The sequence below is a fragment of the Balaenoptera musculus genome, chromosome 3, assembly GCF_009873245.2.
Source record: "Balaenoptera musculus isolate JJ_BM4_2016_0621 chromosome 3, mBalMus1.pri.v3, whole genome shotgun sequence".
Lineage (NCBI taxonomy): Eukaryota > Metazoa > Chordata > Mammalia > Artiodactyla > Balaenopteridae > Balaenoptera > Balaenoptera musculus.
In genome coordinates this window covers 134,201,758-134,218,154 of record NC_045787.1, presented here as the reverse complement: position 1 = coordinate 134,218,154, position 16,397 = coordinate 134,201,758, and the positions used below count along the sequence as shown (strand labels likewise).

Below are 16,397 nucleotides of genomic sequence, written 5' to 3'. Positions count from 1 at the left end.
CTGGTTCAACAATGGCAAGGAAATTCCCCGGACATCCTTTTATAAGGCCTGTCACCTTTGGCAGCCTGGAAAAGTCATCTGAAAGGGAATTCTGTTGTCTCCCTTTTGCATTCTTTTTTTTTCTTTTTTTTAGAAAAAAATTATTATTGATGTATACTCTACATACAGTAACATATGTACGGAGCACTTATCTTAAGAGTACAGTTCAGTGTATTTTTACACATGTACACAACTGTGTACCCACCACCTAGGTCAAGGTACAGAACATTTTTAGCATTGCAGTAGGTTCCCTCTTACCGCTTCTCCGTCAGTAACCTATTCGGGGGTAACCACTAAGCTGACTACCATCATTAGTAGATGGGGTTTTTGCCTGTTTTTGAATTTCATAAAAAAGAGAGTGATAATGAATGAACATTTCTGTGTCTGACTTATCTTACCCTGCACAATGCTCACAAGAGTTATATTCATCATTCCACGTTGAAGTAGTTTGCTCTTTTTTTATTGCCGTGGAGTATTCTATAATGTGGAAATGCCACCCTCTACTTATCCACTCAGCTGAAGATGGACAACTGGGTTGCTCCAGGTTCTGGCTCTTGTGAGTAAAGTACCTGGCCCTCCTGAACATGGCACATGGTGGATGTGTGCCCTCATTCTCTTGGGTAAACACTGATGAGTGGGACTGCTGGGTCACCTACACTCTTTCTTACAAGACCTTCATTATTTTGCCCAGTTTCTCCAGGATACTCTGGATGCCCTCTTCAACATCATGATGGAACATTCTCAAAGTAATGAGTATGACATCCTCGTCTTTGATGCTTTGGTAAGAGAGAGGGGGCCAGTGTTTAGTGACATTAGGCATTAACGTGTGTCTCACTGTGAGAACACGGAGAACTTATGGCCCACATGGCCCTTTTCATGAATTTTTTGGAGGCATTGTAACATTTGGCAACCAGACCAATGAACAAGTTGCTGTTTCCCTTCGTTTGCTTCGAGTTCATTTGAAAGCATGGGCAGGGTGATGAAAAGGGGAGTGTTTAAGTGCTGATGGTGGATTGGCCCTGGTTGAAAGTACATGAAGCTGGATACCGTGAATAGTCGCTTTGGCTTTCCATGAATGCGGGGAGTGAGTCCTTGGCCAGGTTGTAAAGCACCCAAAATGTTTACCTTCTTCCTGCTCAGTCTCCAACTCAGCAGTTGTTACACTCCTCCTGCCCACCCAGAACATTTTAGAGTGGGTGGTACACCAGCCAGATCTGTCTCCTTTCCACCTTTCAAAATGGTCTGTTCTTCCTCTTGTGGTCCCAACTCACATCTTCTCAATGTCATGTCAAAATAAACATTTAAAAAAATCTGCATTAAGATATCAGTGACCAATAAAGTATGAATGTGTCAACCCTTTGTGTCAGTGACATTTACATTTTTAAAGAGCTTACTTGGAGACAGCTGTGACTTAATCCACTGCTTCCCAATAGGGCCTCCTAGAAAGCTGTGTCTAAGGAAATATGCTTCCTGACAAAAAGATCCTTTGATTAAAGAACTTAGGGAAGTGCTGACCATTGCATGACTCTCTTGGAGATTTACAATGCACGTAAGCATATGGAAGACTCTAAGGCCTGCAATAAAGAAGGCAGTCTAAGGTTGATAACTTGAGATTTCTCAAGCTTATCTGACCATGAAACCCGGTAGCATACTAAATGAAATACTTTTGAGTAGAGGTACTACCTTAACGAAAAGGACTGAAGCTATATTAGTGACCTAATTCCTGGGCAAAAGAATTTGATAGGGATTCAGTTATGCCACGTGAATACAGCTTCCTGTCCGGGGTCCGCCCACAAAACACTGATTCCTTGCTTCTTCCTCAAGATCTACATAATAGGACTCATTGCTGACCGGAAATTCCAGCATTTCAACACCGTTCTGGAGGCTTACATTCAACAGCATTTCAGTGCTACCCTAGCTTACAAGTAAGTAACTGTGTACTTCCTACTTGCCCTGCCAGGATGCCTAGGTCACAAAAACTTGAGTAGTTTCTTTTTGTCACCAGCCTGTGTGATTTCTACCTTTTTTGACAAAACCCAATCTGGCTGTGTTATTTGGATTAAATAAAAATATGCAAACTCATAGGTTGGTATGAATATTTTATGGTGGTAGAAGTACATGGAAGTGTTTGCTCGTTCGTTCATTCATTTAGTCAGTCAGCTATCATTTATTGAACAGCTACTTGTGATACACACTGGGATTCAAAGGCTAGAGAGAAGGAAGTGCATATGACAAGTAGCTCAGTACAGCTTGAGGGTTAGAGATCAGAGATGATGCTGGAAAACTTGGTGGAGTCCTGTTTGTGAAGGGACCTGGAAAAGCAGGCCAAGTAGTTCAAAGTCTACCTTGCTGGTAATAAAGAAACATGGTAAGTTTCCAGGCAACGGAGTTCCATGATATTACAAGAACATTTTCTGTGGGAAGAAAAAGCTGAAAAGAACATTGTCACCACATCATCCCCCCTCACATCCTCATTGTGACTAGTTTTCCCAGTCAAAAGATTTTTTTCTCACTACTTTTTCCTTTGCTGGCTTTTTATGGACAGGAAATACTTATTCACTCCCTGTATTAAACATATATTTTTAAGCAGAGTTATTTTTATGGTGTAAATCAGTAAGTGAGCTTGGCTATACCATCACCTCTAACCTTTGATTGAATGCCTTATAATTTAGTAAACAAATTAATTACCATGCTGTGGGCTGAAAAGAGATGTATTTTGAAAACATAATCCCTTATTCAGGAAATTGATGATGGTGCTGAAGACTTACTTGGATACCTCCAGCAGAGGAGAGCAATGTGAGCCAATTTTAAGAACGCTGAAAGCTTTGGAATATGTGTTCAAGTTCATTGTTCGGTCAAGGACATTATTTTCACAGTGAGTACTAGTTATGTAAGAGTGATTGATTAGCTCTGCAATTCCTCTGGGGTACAGCAGTATTTGTGCCATTGGAGAAACTCTTTTACAAAATTATAACCAGCTGCTGATCAAAAACAGCTTAAAAATCCAACTTAGAGAGTTATGAATAGGTAATAATTGTTCCAAGTTCATTTGGGGAAAAAAAGAAGGAATCTTCATATGTTGAAGAGTTATGTCTCCTCCAGTGACTATGATTTGTGATTTGAGGCTCTTCTGCATTTCATCTAACATTCTTCATTTGATTTGAGATATGGTGAAAACCTTCCAGGAATCTATATTCCATGGGGATGGGGAAGCAGAACTCAGAGAATTTGACATTTATTTGGCTCTAGGAAAATGCACATGACAGATGAGCGGATATTTGCAGCTGATCCGCCTGTCCGTGAAATCCTAGTGGCCAAAAAGTGAGCTGACATGTTAGAGCACCTGCGAGATTTGATATTCGATGGTCAGCATCACAGAGGTTAGATACCCGTTTAAAAGGCTTTAGAGGTGGAGTCATTCCAATGCAACCTGCAAAATAACAATTTATGTGTCTCCTGGCTACAAGGCAAAGTTAGGCAGGGAATTGGTTGTGTGTGTGACCAGGTTGGTTGTGTGTGATGGGAAATAAGAAGAAGCATACAGGAAATGTATTGTCCGGATTCTTATCGGTGCAAAGGAAGAGCATGCAACTCAAGCTGACTCAGGGGGAAATAGGACTTTATTTTATTTCTCATTATTGAAAAATCTTGGGGGTAGTTGGCCTTCGGTACGGCTGGATCCAGATGCTTAGTGTCATTCGGATAGTCTCTGTCTCTCTAGATCTTGGCTCTGCTTTCCTTTTGTTGGCTGCCTTCTGAGGCAAGTTTTCCAATGGGGAAGCCACTGGGAAACTCAGATTCATATTCTACTAGCTTAAGCAACTCTAGGTTCCCTGTTGTTCGACCAAAATCCTATGCCAAGAACTACCTTGGGTCATGTGCTAAGGTCTTAAACAGTGTGACCAGGAGAATGAATATGCAGATTGTGTACTTATGGTCACATGTTCACCTCTGGAGCCATGGGTCAGGTCAGCAACTTATGGTATGAACTTGTTTACTTGAAGGGGTGGTTTCTCAAAAAAAAAAAAAGTAGAAGTCCGTAAATCATCATTCTGATCAAGACATTGGATGAGTTATGAAAGCTTCATACTCAAAGGCAGCTGAAATGGGTAATTATTTGAGATTCTCCTTTGTAGGAGAATTCTTTGATATTTCAGTTGATGAATAGAAAGAGATGAGTGTCTTGAACCATGTCACAAAACATATGTCACTTAGGCTATTCTACAAGTGAAATATCTGTTTCGATTCCTCTGTTTTGTCAGATAGTCAAGGCAGAGACTGTGTATTGAAGTCTTAGGAGTATTCTTGAACTTGAAAGAATATGTGAATTATTTGAAAACCAGTAAGAGACAATTATGGGTCTTCCTAAGAGTTGAACTCTTGGAGAGGTTCAAGGATTCAAACGTTGTAATTCCAGATTAGGCAATGATATCTTATCCCATCTCCAAGCGAGAACTTCAGATCTACAAGAACATATCTTTTCCATGTATCCTATCTTATGCCTCAATTTGTCCTTTTAATTTATTTCTCTTCCCTCCCTCCCCCCATTCCTTATTTCTTTCCTTCCTCCCTCCCTCCCTCTCTTCCTTTCCTTCCTTCCTTCCTTCCTCCTTGTCTTACCTCTCTTAGTTTTCGTCTCTTTCCTCCTCTGGAACAAAGAGCATTTGTACATTTGCTTTCTTCTTTTCTACCTGAAGGCATGTCATCTTGCAGAGCCCCCAGCTCTTCATTCAGTATAAATTCAGTGCTGCTGGAACTCTAAGTGAGTTTTGGCTTCGTAAGGAGTAGGATAATCTGTTATTCTCTTATGTACCCTCAGCATAGCATAATAGAACATCACTGACACTCAAGAACGCTTGTTGGATGAAGTGCATTCTGGGGGCTAGGAGAAGCCATTTGGTCAGAGGAGATGTCTCGAAGGTAATCTAGACATAATCTTGAATCCTTTCTCATCATCAGAAATATAGGCTGACCTGCAAGGAGTGTCTAGGACCTCATGCCGAGGGAAGGTAGTAGGTCTTGTTCATTCTAGAATCTTTCACAATGGGTTCTCTTCAGTGGAGCCTCAGGGACATTGGGAAGTGATGGTAGTATTTCCCCAAACTAGAAGGGCATTTTACTTGGGAATGGAAGATGGACGTTTCAGTGCTTTGAGATTTCTAAGCCAGCTGGTGGGAAATTGTAATATAATTATTGCTTTGGGAGCTTGTTGTGTCTGGTATTGTGTTTCCATTTCCTGTTATTCCTTTGTCTTTCCTCGTGTGCATAGTTACAGCTGATCCAGCTCCCATTAATTGTTCCCTGCCATTTTTTCTTTGTGCATGCTGCACATGAGCATTTACAAGCGCTAGGGATTTTCCTGTATCAACATGCAGGATGCAGTCGGGTAAGAGAGGAAGAAAACTTGTTGAGAAGGATTGGAACTTTTTTTTTTTAACATCTTTATTGGAGTATGATTGCTTTACAATGGTGTGCTAGTTTCTGCTATATAACAAAGTGAATCAGCTCTACGTATACATGTATCCCCATATCCCCTCCCTCTTGTGTCTCCCTCCCTCCCTCCCTATCCCACCCCTCTAGGTGGTCACAGAGCACCGAGCTGATCTCCCTGTGCTATGCGGCTGCTTCCCACTAGCTATCTGTTTTACATTTGGTAGTGTATATATGTCCATACCACTCTCTCACTTTGCCCCAGCTTACCCTTCCCCATCCCTGTGTCCTCAAGTCCATTCTCTACATCTGTGTTTTTATTCCTGTTCTGCCCCTAGGTTCTTCAGAACCATTTTTCCTTTAGATTCCATATATATGTTAGCATACGGTATTTGTTTTTCTCTTTCTGACTTACTTCACTCTGTATGACAGACTCTAGGTCCATCCACCTCACTACAAATAACTCAATTTTGTTTCTTTTTATGGCTGAGTAATATTCCATTGTATATCTGTGCCACATCTTCTTTATCCATTCATCTGTTGATGGACACTTAGGTTGCTTCCATGTCCTGGCTACTGTAAATAGGGCTGCAATGAACGTTGTGGTACATGACTCTTTTTGAATTATGGTTTTCTCAGGGTATCTGCCCGGTAGTGGGATTGCTGGATCATATGGTAGTTCTATTTTTAGTTTTTTAAGGAACCTCCATACTTTTCTCCATAGTGGCTGTATCAATTTACGTTCCCACCAACAGTGCAAGAGGGTTCCCTTTTCTCCACACCCTCTCCAGCATTTATTTTTTCTAGGTTTTTCTGATGATGCCCATTCTCACCGGTGTGAGGTGATACCTCATTGTAGTTTTGATTTGCATTTCTCTAATGATTAGTGATGGTGAACATCCTTTCATGTGTTTGTTGGCAATCTGTATATCTTCTTTGGAGAAATGTCTATTTAGGTCTTCTGCCCATTTTTGGATTGGGTTGTTTGATTTTTTGATATTGAGCTACATGAGCTGCTTGTAAATTTTGGAGATTATTCCTTTGTCAGTTGCTTCATTTGCAAATATTTTCTCCCATTCTGAGGGTTGTCTTTTCATCTTGTTTATGGTTTCCTTTGCTGTGCAAAAGCTTTTAAGTTTCATTAGGTCCCATTTGTTTATTTTTGTTTTTATTTCCCTTTCTCTAGGAGGTGGGTCAAAAAGGATCTTGCTGTGATTTATGTCATAGAGTGCTCTGCCTATGTTTTCCCCTAAGAGTTTGATAGTGTCTGGCCTTACATTTAGGTCTTTAATCCATTTTGAGTTTTTTTGTGTGTATGGTGTTAGGGAGCGTTCTAATTTCATTCTTTTCCATGTAGCTGTCCAGTTTTCCCAGCACCACTTATTGAAGAGACTGTCTTTTCTCCACTGTATACTCTTGCCTCCTTTATCAAAGATAAGGTGACCATATGTGCGTGGGTTTATCTCTGGGCTTTCTATCCTGTTCCATTGATCTATATTTCTGTTTTTGTGCCAGTACCATGCTGTCTTGATTACTGTAGCTTTGTAGTATAGTTTGAAGCCAGGGAGCCTGATTCTTCCAGCTCCGTTTTTCTTTTTCAAGATTGCTTTGGCTATTCAGGGTTTTTTGTGTTTCCATACAAATTGTGAAATTTTTTGTTCTAGTTCTGTGAAAAATGCCATTGGTTGTTTGATAGCGATTGCAATGAATCTGTAGATTTCTTTGGGTAGTATAGTCATTTTCACAATGTTGATTCTTCCAATCCAAGAACATGGTATATCTCTCCATCTGTTTGTATCACCTTTAATTTCTTTCATCAGGGTCTTATAATTTTCTGCACACAGGTCTTTTGTCTCCTTAGGTCAGTTTTTTCCTAGGTATTTTATTCTTTTTGTTACAGTGGTAAATGGGAATGTTTCCTTAATTTCTCTTTCAGATTTTTCGTCATTAGTGTATAGAAATTCAAGAGATTTCTGTGCATTTATTTTGTATGGGATTGGAATTTTTGTAAGGATTACTCATTTCTGTCACATAGCCAAAGAAAATGATTTTCCTGTCCCCTCTTCTTATGTCAGTAGCTCCTGAGTCAAAGTCTGGACAGGTGTCTCTGGGCACATGCCTGTGCCATAGTTGCAATGGAAGCTGGCAGAGCAGGTTTGAGCTTCTGTCATAGGGAGGCAGGCTTCAAAACATGGGGAATTCTAAATTGTAGGAAGTGAGTCCAAAAGATGCTGAGTGGCCATAAATATGACCAGTATCCACTGGGCTTTTCTAGATTGACTGAGCCCCTTGGAGGTATAGAGCATAGTGAGGAACATTGAGAAGGAGCCGAAGTGATTATGTTGTAGGCACTGAGTTTCTTTACAAACCCCCTTGCAGTGCCTTTTATCCTGAACCTCAGACAACCAGCTGAGCTGGTCCCCAGGATTTCTGAGCCTGTGGAATTACTCAGAGTCTGTGGTAGTCCATGCTTCCCTGATCCACGTGGTGGACACTCCAGGAAGAGCTCCCCTTCCTGCTGGCCAGGCACATAGTAATGAGACTGCAGAGCTTCTGTAAGGATGACTTACCGAATGAGAGAAGATCCAGAGCTCTGTTCCGCCATGATAGCGTTTGCTCCTGCTTGTCTGTGTTCCTTGTAAATCTTGGTGCTGCCGTAGGCTGGAGTATAGGGGATAGTGTGGGACATGGTTATGTTCACACTGTACTGGACAGTGTTGGCTCAGTGCTCACACTGGACACTTCCTGTCCCTGTGAGCACCTGGCTTAGTGACTTAACCTCTCTGAGCCTCAGTTTCCCCACCCATGAATGAGGATAAACCAGCATTTAGTGTTTTGATGATGAAATGAGATTATATGTACAGAGTTTCCATGTAGTGTCTGATATTTATTCCGTGAGCAAAATAAATCTGTTAGCTGTTATGTTTTCACCTAGGAGAGACAGAAAGGGTACTTGTTTCAAAAACTCAGGTTAGAAAGAGAAAATTTTAGTGTCTTGATTCATGCTCACAGTCTAGCTTACTGTTCATGCTATACAAAACATTTCTTGCTCTCTGTTTTTTAGGAGGACGGGACACCTTTACCCAGGTGTCTGTGCATTTAGAGGATCTCAATGTAGGGAATTTTTATGGCTCCATGAATTCACCTGGGTCTGCTGCTGGCCCACTGCATGGGCCCTGCTTTTGTCTGTGGCTCCCACTTCCCCTGTGTGTGTGGTCAGGCCCCTGTGGCCCAAGCAGCTGTGTACCCAGCTCTCCCTCTGTTCCCTGCTTGCTCTGCCTGTCTTTTCTTTGGCCTCAGGCCTTCTGCTCTTGTTACAGACCTGCTTAGTTCTTGCTTCCCCCGCCTTCTCCATGTTATCCCTCTCCTGGGGCTGCTCTGCCGTCACACGCTTCTCCTTCACCACGCTCATCCACATCTTTTGCTTGCGAGTCAGTCAGCTCAGGGGGTAAAGGCATTGTCTCTGGAGCTAGGCTACTTGGATTTGAATTCTGCCTTTGAATCCTATCATTACCAGTTACGAAGGTTTATGACCTTGGGCAGATTAAATAATCTGCCCAAAGCTCAGTTTCCTTGTGTGTAAAACAGGCAAGTACGGAACAACCCTTGCAGGGTGGTTGTGCAGACTCACTGAGCTAATGGACATCAGGCATGTGGCACAGTGCCTGTCACATAGCGAGTGCCCACGGTTATGATGTCCTGCTAAGTGCGTTTCACTCATGATCTCCATCAGCCTTCACAGAAATGCGGTGGAGAACCTCATCTCCTGACTTCACCTCCTCCTACTCCTCTCTCACTCTGTGCCGGCCTCACAGGCCTCCTTGCTGTGACTCAAGTTCCCAATGCAGGGCCTTCGCACCCTTTCCCAGACAACTGCTTGCTCACCCACTCGCCTCTTTTACAGCTTTATTCAGACTTCTCCTTCATTCCCTTATGTACAGTGGCAACCCCTGCCCCTGGCACTTCTTTTTTTGGTTTGTTTTTTTGTTATTATATATCATGCTTTTAATACAAACTTAAAAAAATCTGGAACAATATAAACTGTACAGATTTGATCAATCTTTTTGTTTTGTTTTTAAACTAAATCTCTAAACACACCAATGTTCCATTCCAAAATATTGCACAACATTCTGAATACAAAATGCTTGATTGTATTCCTCCTTCACTAAAGAAAGCAAATTCATTACCCTGCTCCCCCACGAGCTCCTCTCCATGTTGCCTCAGTGCCCCCCTTCCCACCCCCAGGGGTCAAACTAGAGAATCTACAGCTCACTGCATTGAGAAAAAGACATCATTCTGGACTAAAAGTTTACGTTCTTTACAAGACGATCCACCTTTTGATTTGTTCCTGGGAAAGAGGGGTAGACAGAGGTTGGGGAAAGGGGAGAAATAGATTTTATTCTCCTCTTCTTTTATTTTAAAGTTTGTTTTTCCTGAAAAAATATCTTTCTCTCCTCTTAAGAAAAAATCTTGAGAAGAAAAAAATTACGTTTTTCATGTTAGAAATATACATATATTCTGTATACCTCTTACATTTGACAAATGTAGCAAATTATTCAATACAAACGGACACCAAAAAATGTAAAAAATAAAAAGTTTTCCTACGAAACCAGGTAAATTAGTGCAGATTTTTGTTATGTTTTCTTAAAATAAAATTGAAGCAAAAATACCTAGATTTGAGACAGACAGACTGAAGTGGGCCCAAGAGCCCAGCACAGGAGTCATGCTCCTGATCACACATTTTTCTTCGTATTTCAACAGACCCTAAGGGGTTGGTCTCCCCCTCCCTGTATGTGGTGAGGAACAAGCCGACCAGGGTGTGGTAGGTGCCTGTGTGCGTGAGTCGGGGAGGAGGGGCTGGAAGGGGGCCTAAGGCAGCATCCAGCCTTTCCCAGAGAGCAGCCTGGGCCTGTCACCTGGACCCTGGCACTTCTGATTGCCCTCCCGTTCACTCTGCTTTCTGTCATTTTTCCTCCCCATGGAACTAATCACATGTTAACATACGATAATAAGCTGTGACATTCTAGCGCTCTCCCTGCTAGAATGTCAGCTCCACGAGGACAGGAGTCTTTGACTATTTCGTGCTGCATTCCAAGCGCTGAGGACAGCACCCAGCACACAGTAGGCGCTCCTTCAGTAAGCAGTGGGACAGCACTTCTATCCCCCTTTCACAAATGAGGAGGCTGAGGCTTCAATTCAAGCTCAAAGGTCACACAGCTAAGACCCAGTAGAGCAAGCTTCGCATTCTACCTCACCTGATTAAGCAGATTTGAGAACTGGCCCTTTTTCCAGGCTGTGCAAGCGTGAACCTGGCTGGCCGAGAGGAGGGGCTGTCCTGAGAGGGAGCAACTCCAGCTGGAAGGGTCCACTTGCTGGGCGCTGCTGGGGCTGCTGAGAGGTGCGAGGCTGTGTGGGTTTAGGTGCTGCCATCCATCCCGAAGCACAGTAGGACTTCAGGGAAGAGAATGATGACTTGGAGCAGGAGTTGCCAGGAAGGGCGTCCTCGCCAGCGTGGCAAAGCTGTCCCGGCAACAGTGACTTTGTCCTCATATCCTCCCAAGAAATGAACAAAGACAAGCTGACATGGGGCCGGTCCAGGTGAGCTCACACCCCTTGGAAACAAGTCACTGGTCGGGGAAAGAGGGATGCACTCGGTATCCTAGTGGGAGCAGCAGCATCTCCAGGGGTCCTCCTGCTCCCCCGCCCTCACCCGGGGCCTGGGAAGGCTGGCCACGCGTGCACAGTGTCATCCGCCTGCACTGGGGCTGCCACTCCATTAACACAGGCTCCAAGGACCGCGGTTCTCGCCTCCAGCAGACACCCCCAGTCTGGCTCTGGTCACCCAGGGCCAGACATCATTGCCCTTTCTCTAATTGCCTTCAGCATCAGATGATTTGATGCTCTCTGATGCTCACTTTTGCCTTTTTATTGTGCATCTTGCTTTATTCTCCCCGTCCTGCCCTCCCTCCCCTGGCCTCCACCTCATCTTTCCACCAGTTCAGTTTCTTCTTATGTAAATATTATATACTAGTTTATCCTGCAGGTCATGCATATGTTAGGCAGCAAGGTTGTCTGCATAAAGCTCAGGCATGCCCAGTGTAGCCTGCAGTCAGAGAGAATACATAAGCCTCTGCCTTTTTGAACAAATATGAATTTAACTCGAAGGTACTTGCCAGTGTGATTTGTTTTCACTGTTCATGTATGAATAAATATTAAAATGTAATCATCTGGTTATGCCGAGGATGGGTTGGAATTCCGGTCATATTGCTATTTCTGTTTCTCCTGCATGTAATTTGTTTGCCATGTTAATGACACTTATTCCTGGGTAAGCCTCTGTTTCCGGCTTTGAATGTAATTTCACTTTTTGATGACAGTAATGGCTCAGTAAACTGCACAATTGCACTTAATGGAATTATTTTATGATAACATTAACTTGGCATCGGATCAGGATGGAAGAGAAAACTCATCAAAGGGATATAGTCAAACAGTTACTTTTCTCTAAGTTATTATCTATTTTATGAGTTGCTACAGGGCAGAGGGGGAGGTAACAACCTGTTTCTTACAAACATATGTGAAAGCACTTTGTAAATCATTAAGTAAGTCGTCCTTATTATAACATGAAATTGTGCATATACGTGCACTTTTAAACAGTCCTCTTTCCCCTTTGCATATGGAAATACTGATAAACTATTATTGAGCACCTGTTATGTGCTAGGGATTTTGTTAAGTGCTGGGAACTCTGAAATTAATGTCAGACTTCCTCAAGCAGTGGCAGTTTAGTGGGCAAGAAAGACACGCATGCCAGCAGTCAAATGCCAGCATGCCTGGGATAAGCAGTGATCAGTGATATGACTCAGTGGAGGCTTACAGATGGTCCCCGGGGGCAGACAGGTTTGAATGACAGACTCGCCTCGGGAGGATCAGTCATTCTTCTCAGAGGAGGAGATCTTTTACACTAGACATTGAAAGGTATTTAAGAAGCCTGGCCACGGAAGGAAAGAGAACCGGGAATTCCAAGTAGAGGGGACAACATATGATATAGAACTTACTCTGAGGTACCATTTGTAAAAGCCTCTCCTCTTTGCATGGCGCCCTGTTTCACTTTTTGCTCTACCTCACTTAATACTCACGACAGCCCTGCAAAGTATAGGTATTATTATATTCATTTTATGTTCACTTTACAGAAGGGGAAATTGAGACCCAGAGAGGTGCAGAAAGTGACTTTAGGTCACACAGTTAGATGTTGGCAGGGAGGGATCTGACATCAAAGCCTCAGCTCTTTGTGCTGTCTTGTGCTTGCCCATGAATGGCACTTTTATGGAACAGTCGCTAGTGGGTGCAGCTGTGGTGGTGGAGGAGTGACAAGGTGTTTGAAGAGGGGAGTTGGAGCTAGATTGTGAAACACCTTGAAGGCCAGACCAAGGAGTTTGACGTCATCCTCTGTGCTGGGGGATATTGGCATAGATGCTACCCTCCATCCTCAGAGCACAGAGTGAATACCCCAGCAGAGGTACAAACTAATCTACTGGGATCAGACAAAAATATTAAAATTTCTTCATTTTGTCCTAAGATGAAGAAACTAAACTTTATAAACATTTGACTTAGAATAGTACATGGATATAATTTATATATAAATAAGCATCTGTTGAGAATCATACTTAAAATTTTTTTTTTCTCATAGGAGCAGTTCTGGAAACCCCTTCTTTTGGCAGTGGGGAGCCATTGAAGTTCTAAAGCAGGGGATTAACATGATTAGATTCATGTTTTAGAATGATTAGTGCAGAAGTAAGGTTAGTATGTGGGAGACGGAGGAGGGGAGGCAGGAGATCAATAACGAAGCTACTGCAGTAATCCAGGCAGGAGGACTTGAACTGAGGTAGTCACGGTGGGGCTGGAGAAGAAGGAAAGTAAGAAGCTGAGGGTTTATAGATGGCAGGATTGCCCAAACTAATTGAATGTGGGAGTGGAATTGATGGAGGGGGCCAGTTGGCTGATCTGACCCTGAACTTGGTGGTCCACTTTTATCAGGTATTGCTCATCAGCATGATGAGTGAGGGGAGGAGCAGGTTTTGGGGGGGAGATGATGTGTTTGGGACACGTGATGCTGCAGGTGTTTACTGGCGTAGCCGGATGGAAATGCACAGCAGGCGGTTAGATACAGATTCGGAGTTCAGGGGAGTGGAGAATGGAGATATGGCTTTGGTAGAAATTGATCTCCTTTGGTAGAAAGAGGATGTATTTGAAGCGGTAGCACAAGGTGAGCAGTGCTATAAAACTCAGAATGGAATGCAGGAGATTCGCATGTTGGAGAGATGGATGAGGGTAGAGTCCCAGGGAGGGAGGATTGGAGATATAGGAGAGGAAGCAGGAAGGACTGGCATTACAGGACCCAGGAAGGGGAGCATTTCCGAGAGGGAATGTCAGCAGTATTCACTGTTGCAGTGAGGTCCTGGGAACTGAAAACTGATCAGGAGCAGGATATTTCACAATTAGATCTTTGGTGAATCAGCCAGCCCTTTCCCAGAGTTTAGCATCTTTCCTAGTATCCAAACAGCAGGCCATCCGGGGGCAGAGGGATCAGGCTTTGATGATTGATTTCCCATCATATGCACATGAATTGCTTACATTGTGGATTGTTCTTTGCCAGGGTATAATCCAAGACTGGCTTACCCCCCACCATCCCTCAGAAGCTGAGCCAGTTGTTTCCTATCTCATACTGTGCTTACAGCAAAGTGCAAAATGCTGGTCTTGTTTGCCTCCATTGTCCCTTTAAATGGCTTAATTTTGCAGAACAAGATGCTATAGATAGTTAAGGGAAAAGCCACCGAGGACACAAGGTATTCATTCTTTCAGGTTGAAGCAGTAGCCGATTTCCTTTCCTTGTTAACTCCTTGTTAGAAGTCTGGGGCTAGCTTGCTGGTAGAATCTTTGCCTTTGCACAAAAATAACTTTCTGTCAAATGCCTAGGTTGACAATTCCTCAGAGAATGACTTGGGTGGGAGATCAGTTTACTGAATAAATAGGTAGATTTAGGATACGTGTTTGCAAATCCCCTGTAACTTAATATGGACATGCAGGATAATAAAGGGTCTAGTTTGCCAGAGGGGTGAAATTCACCAAGCTAACCTAATGGTCAGGGATGCTGAACTGCATCAGGCTGACTAGATGTACTTTGTGATCCACTTCAGATGCACTTGAGGCAGGCATCGCCCTGAAGCAGAATTTGTTTCCTTATTAGGAAGTATTAATAATACATTACTCAGTTGTTGGGCTTGTGTCTTATTGTGTCTTTGGGGTGGATGGAAAATTAAAAAGGACTTAGTTATGGGGCACATACGGTCACTGTCCTTCAAATCTCCAAACTAGCTCCTCTGTATCTCAGATTTACTCTCCTAATGTAGTCGCAAAGACATATGAGTTCAGTTCAATTCGTTTGTTCATTCATTCATTCAGTAAACATTTTTGAGTCTTACTATTTGGAAGGTCTATGCTAGGATACCGCAGTGAACAAGGCAGATGTAGCCCTGCCCTCATGCTTCCCTTATACAATACTGCGGGGGAAAACAAATAAAATAAACAAATACACCAAGTCGTTGCAAACCATGATAAATGCCTGTAAGGGAATTAAGCAAGTAGTTGAGATAGGTTGTCCAGTACAGCGGTGAATAATCCCAGTAACTACCTGTATAATTGTGGGCAAGTGACCTAACCTCTGTGCCTCAGTTTTCTCATCTAAAGTTGGGATTACTTCACAGTGTTATTGTGAGGATTCTGATGAAGTGACGTTTAATTAATTAATTAGTTATTTTTGGCTGCATTGGGTCTTTGCTGCTACGCTCGGGCTTTCTCTAGTTGCGGTGAGTGGGGGCTTCTCTTCGTTGCGGTGCGTGGGCTTCTCATTGCAGTGGCTTCTCTTGTTGCAGAGCACAGGCTCTAGGCGCACGGGCTTCAGTAGTTGTGGCACTCAGGCTCAGTAGTTGTGGCTCATGGGCTCTAGAGCGCAGGCTCAGTAGTTGTGGCCCACGGGCTTAGTTGCTCCGTGGCATGTGGGATCTTCCCGGACCAGGGAATCGAACCCATGTCCCCTGCATTGGCAGGCGGATTCTTAACCACTGCGCCACCAGGGAATTCCCTGAAGTGACGTTTAAACTGAGTTGTGAAGGATGGGAGTGATCCAGCCACGCAGGGATAGAAGGAAGAGTCCTTCAGGGAGGCAAAGTCTGAGCAAGTGATCTTGAATAAGAAAGAGCTTGGAAGAGTTTTTTTCGGAAAGTTATCGTGGCTGAAGTATAGAGAGCACAGGGGAGATTAGGAGGAAGATGAATTGGGTGAGATAGGCAGAGCCTACCATGAAAAGATCATTCTAAGTGTATTACAGAGTCCTCGGGAGGCATGTAGTTGAAGATGCTTTCATGTGAGGTAGCATGCTGACACTTGATGGCGAAGAGGGCTTGTGTCATGTGCCACACGGGTGGATTGGGGGCGGCTGTGTGGTCTAGTGTTGAGGAGGACACTGAGACTGAGTGCAGAGGTAGCTGCACAGGGAGCTGTGGCTGACCAGTGGTACCTGAAATGGGCAGCTCGGTAGGAAGTGACAGATTGTTAATCCCTGAGTTAATTACACAACCCTGGATAGGAGTAAAGGACTCTGAGTACGAGCAGAGTGCATGTTGATATACTTACATGCTACAAAGCGTTTGTGTTTTAGATTATAGTAATTGCGTATTTAAAATTGAAAAGCGTGTGTTTCATAACCTCCCACAAGCCTCTTTGGTTGCCTCCTGTAAGATTCAAAGACATAAACCGCCCATCTTTAATTGGGTTGGGGGACAGACACAGCCTGTGCTACCTTACTTCATTGAGCAATCCCTTTAGGTTTTTCTGTTTGTTGGTTGGTTGGTTTGTTTTATGCAGTATCTCATCTCTGC

At 43.3% G+C, this 16,397-nt stretch overlaps 1 protein-coding gene across 1 annotated transcript in view; it reads left to right on the top strand.

The window, feature by feature from the left end:
* DOCK2 (dedicator of cytokinesis 2) overlaps positions 1-16,397 on the top strand; it is a 418,212-nt gene that overhangs the window by 70,033 nt on the left and 331,782 nt on the right. Inside the window, exons 20-22 of the mRNA XM_036849002.1 lie at positions 731-820; positions 1,864-1,964; positions 2,780-2,914. Of these exons, the coding sequence (XP_036704897.1) occupies positions 731-820; positions 1,864-1,964; positions 2,780-2,914 (326 nt within the window). The remainder of the gene's footprint in view (positions 1-730; positions 821-1,863; positions 1,965-2,779; positions 2,915-16,397) is intronic.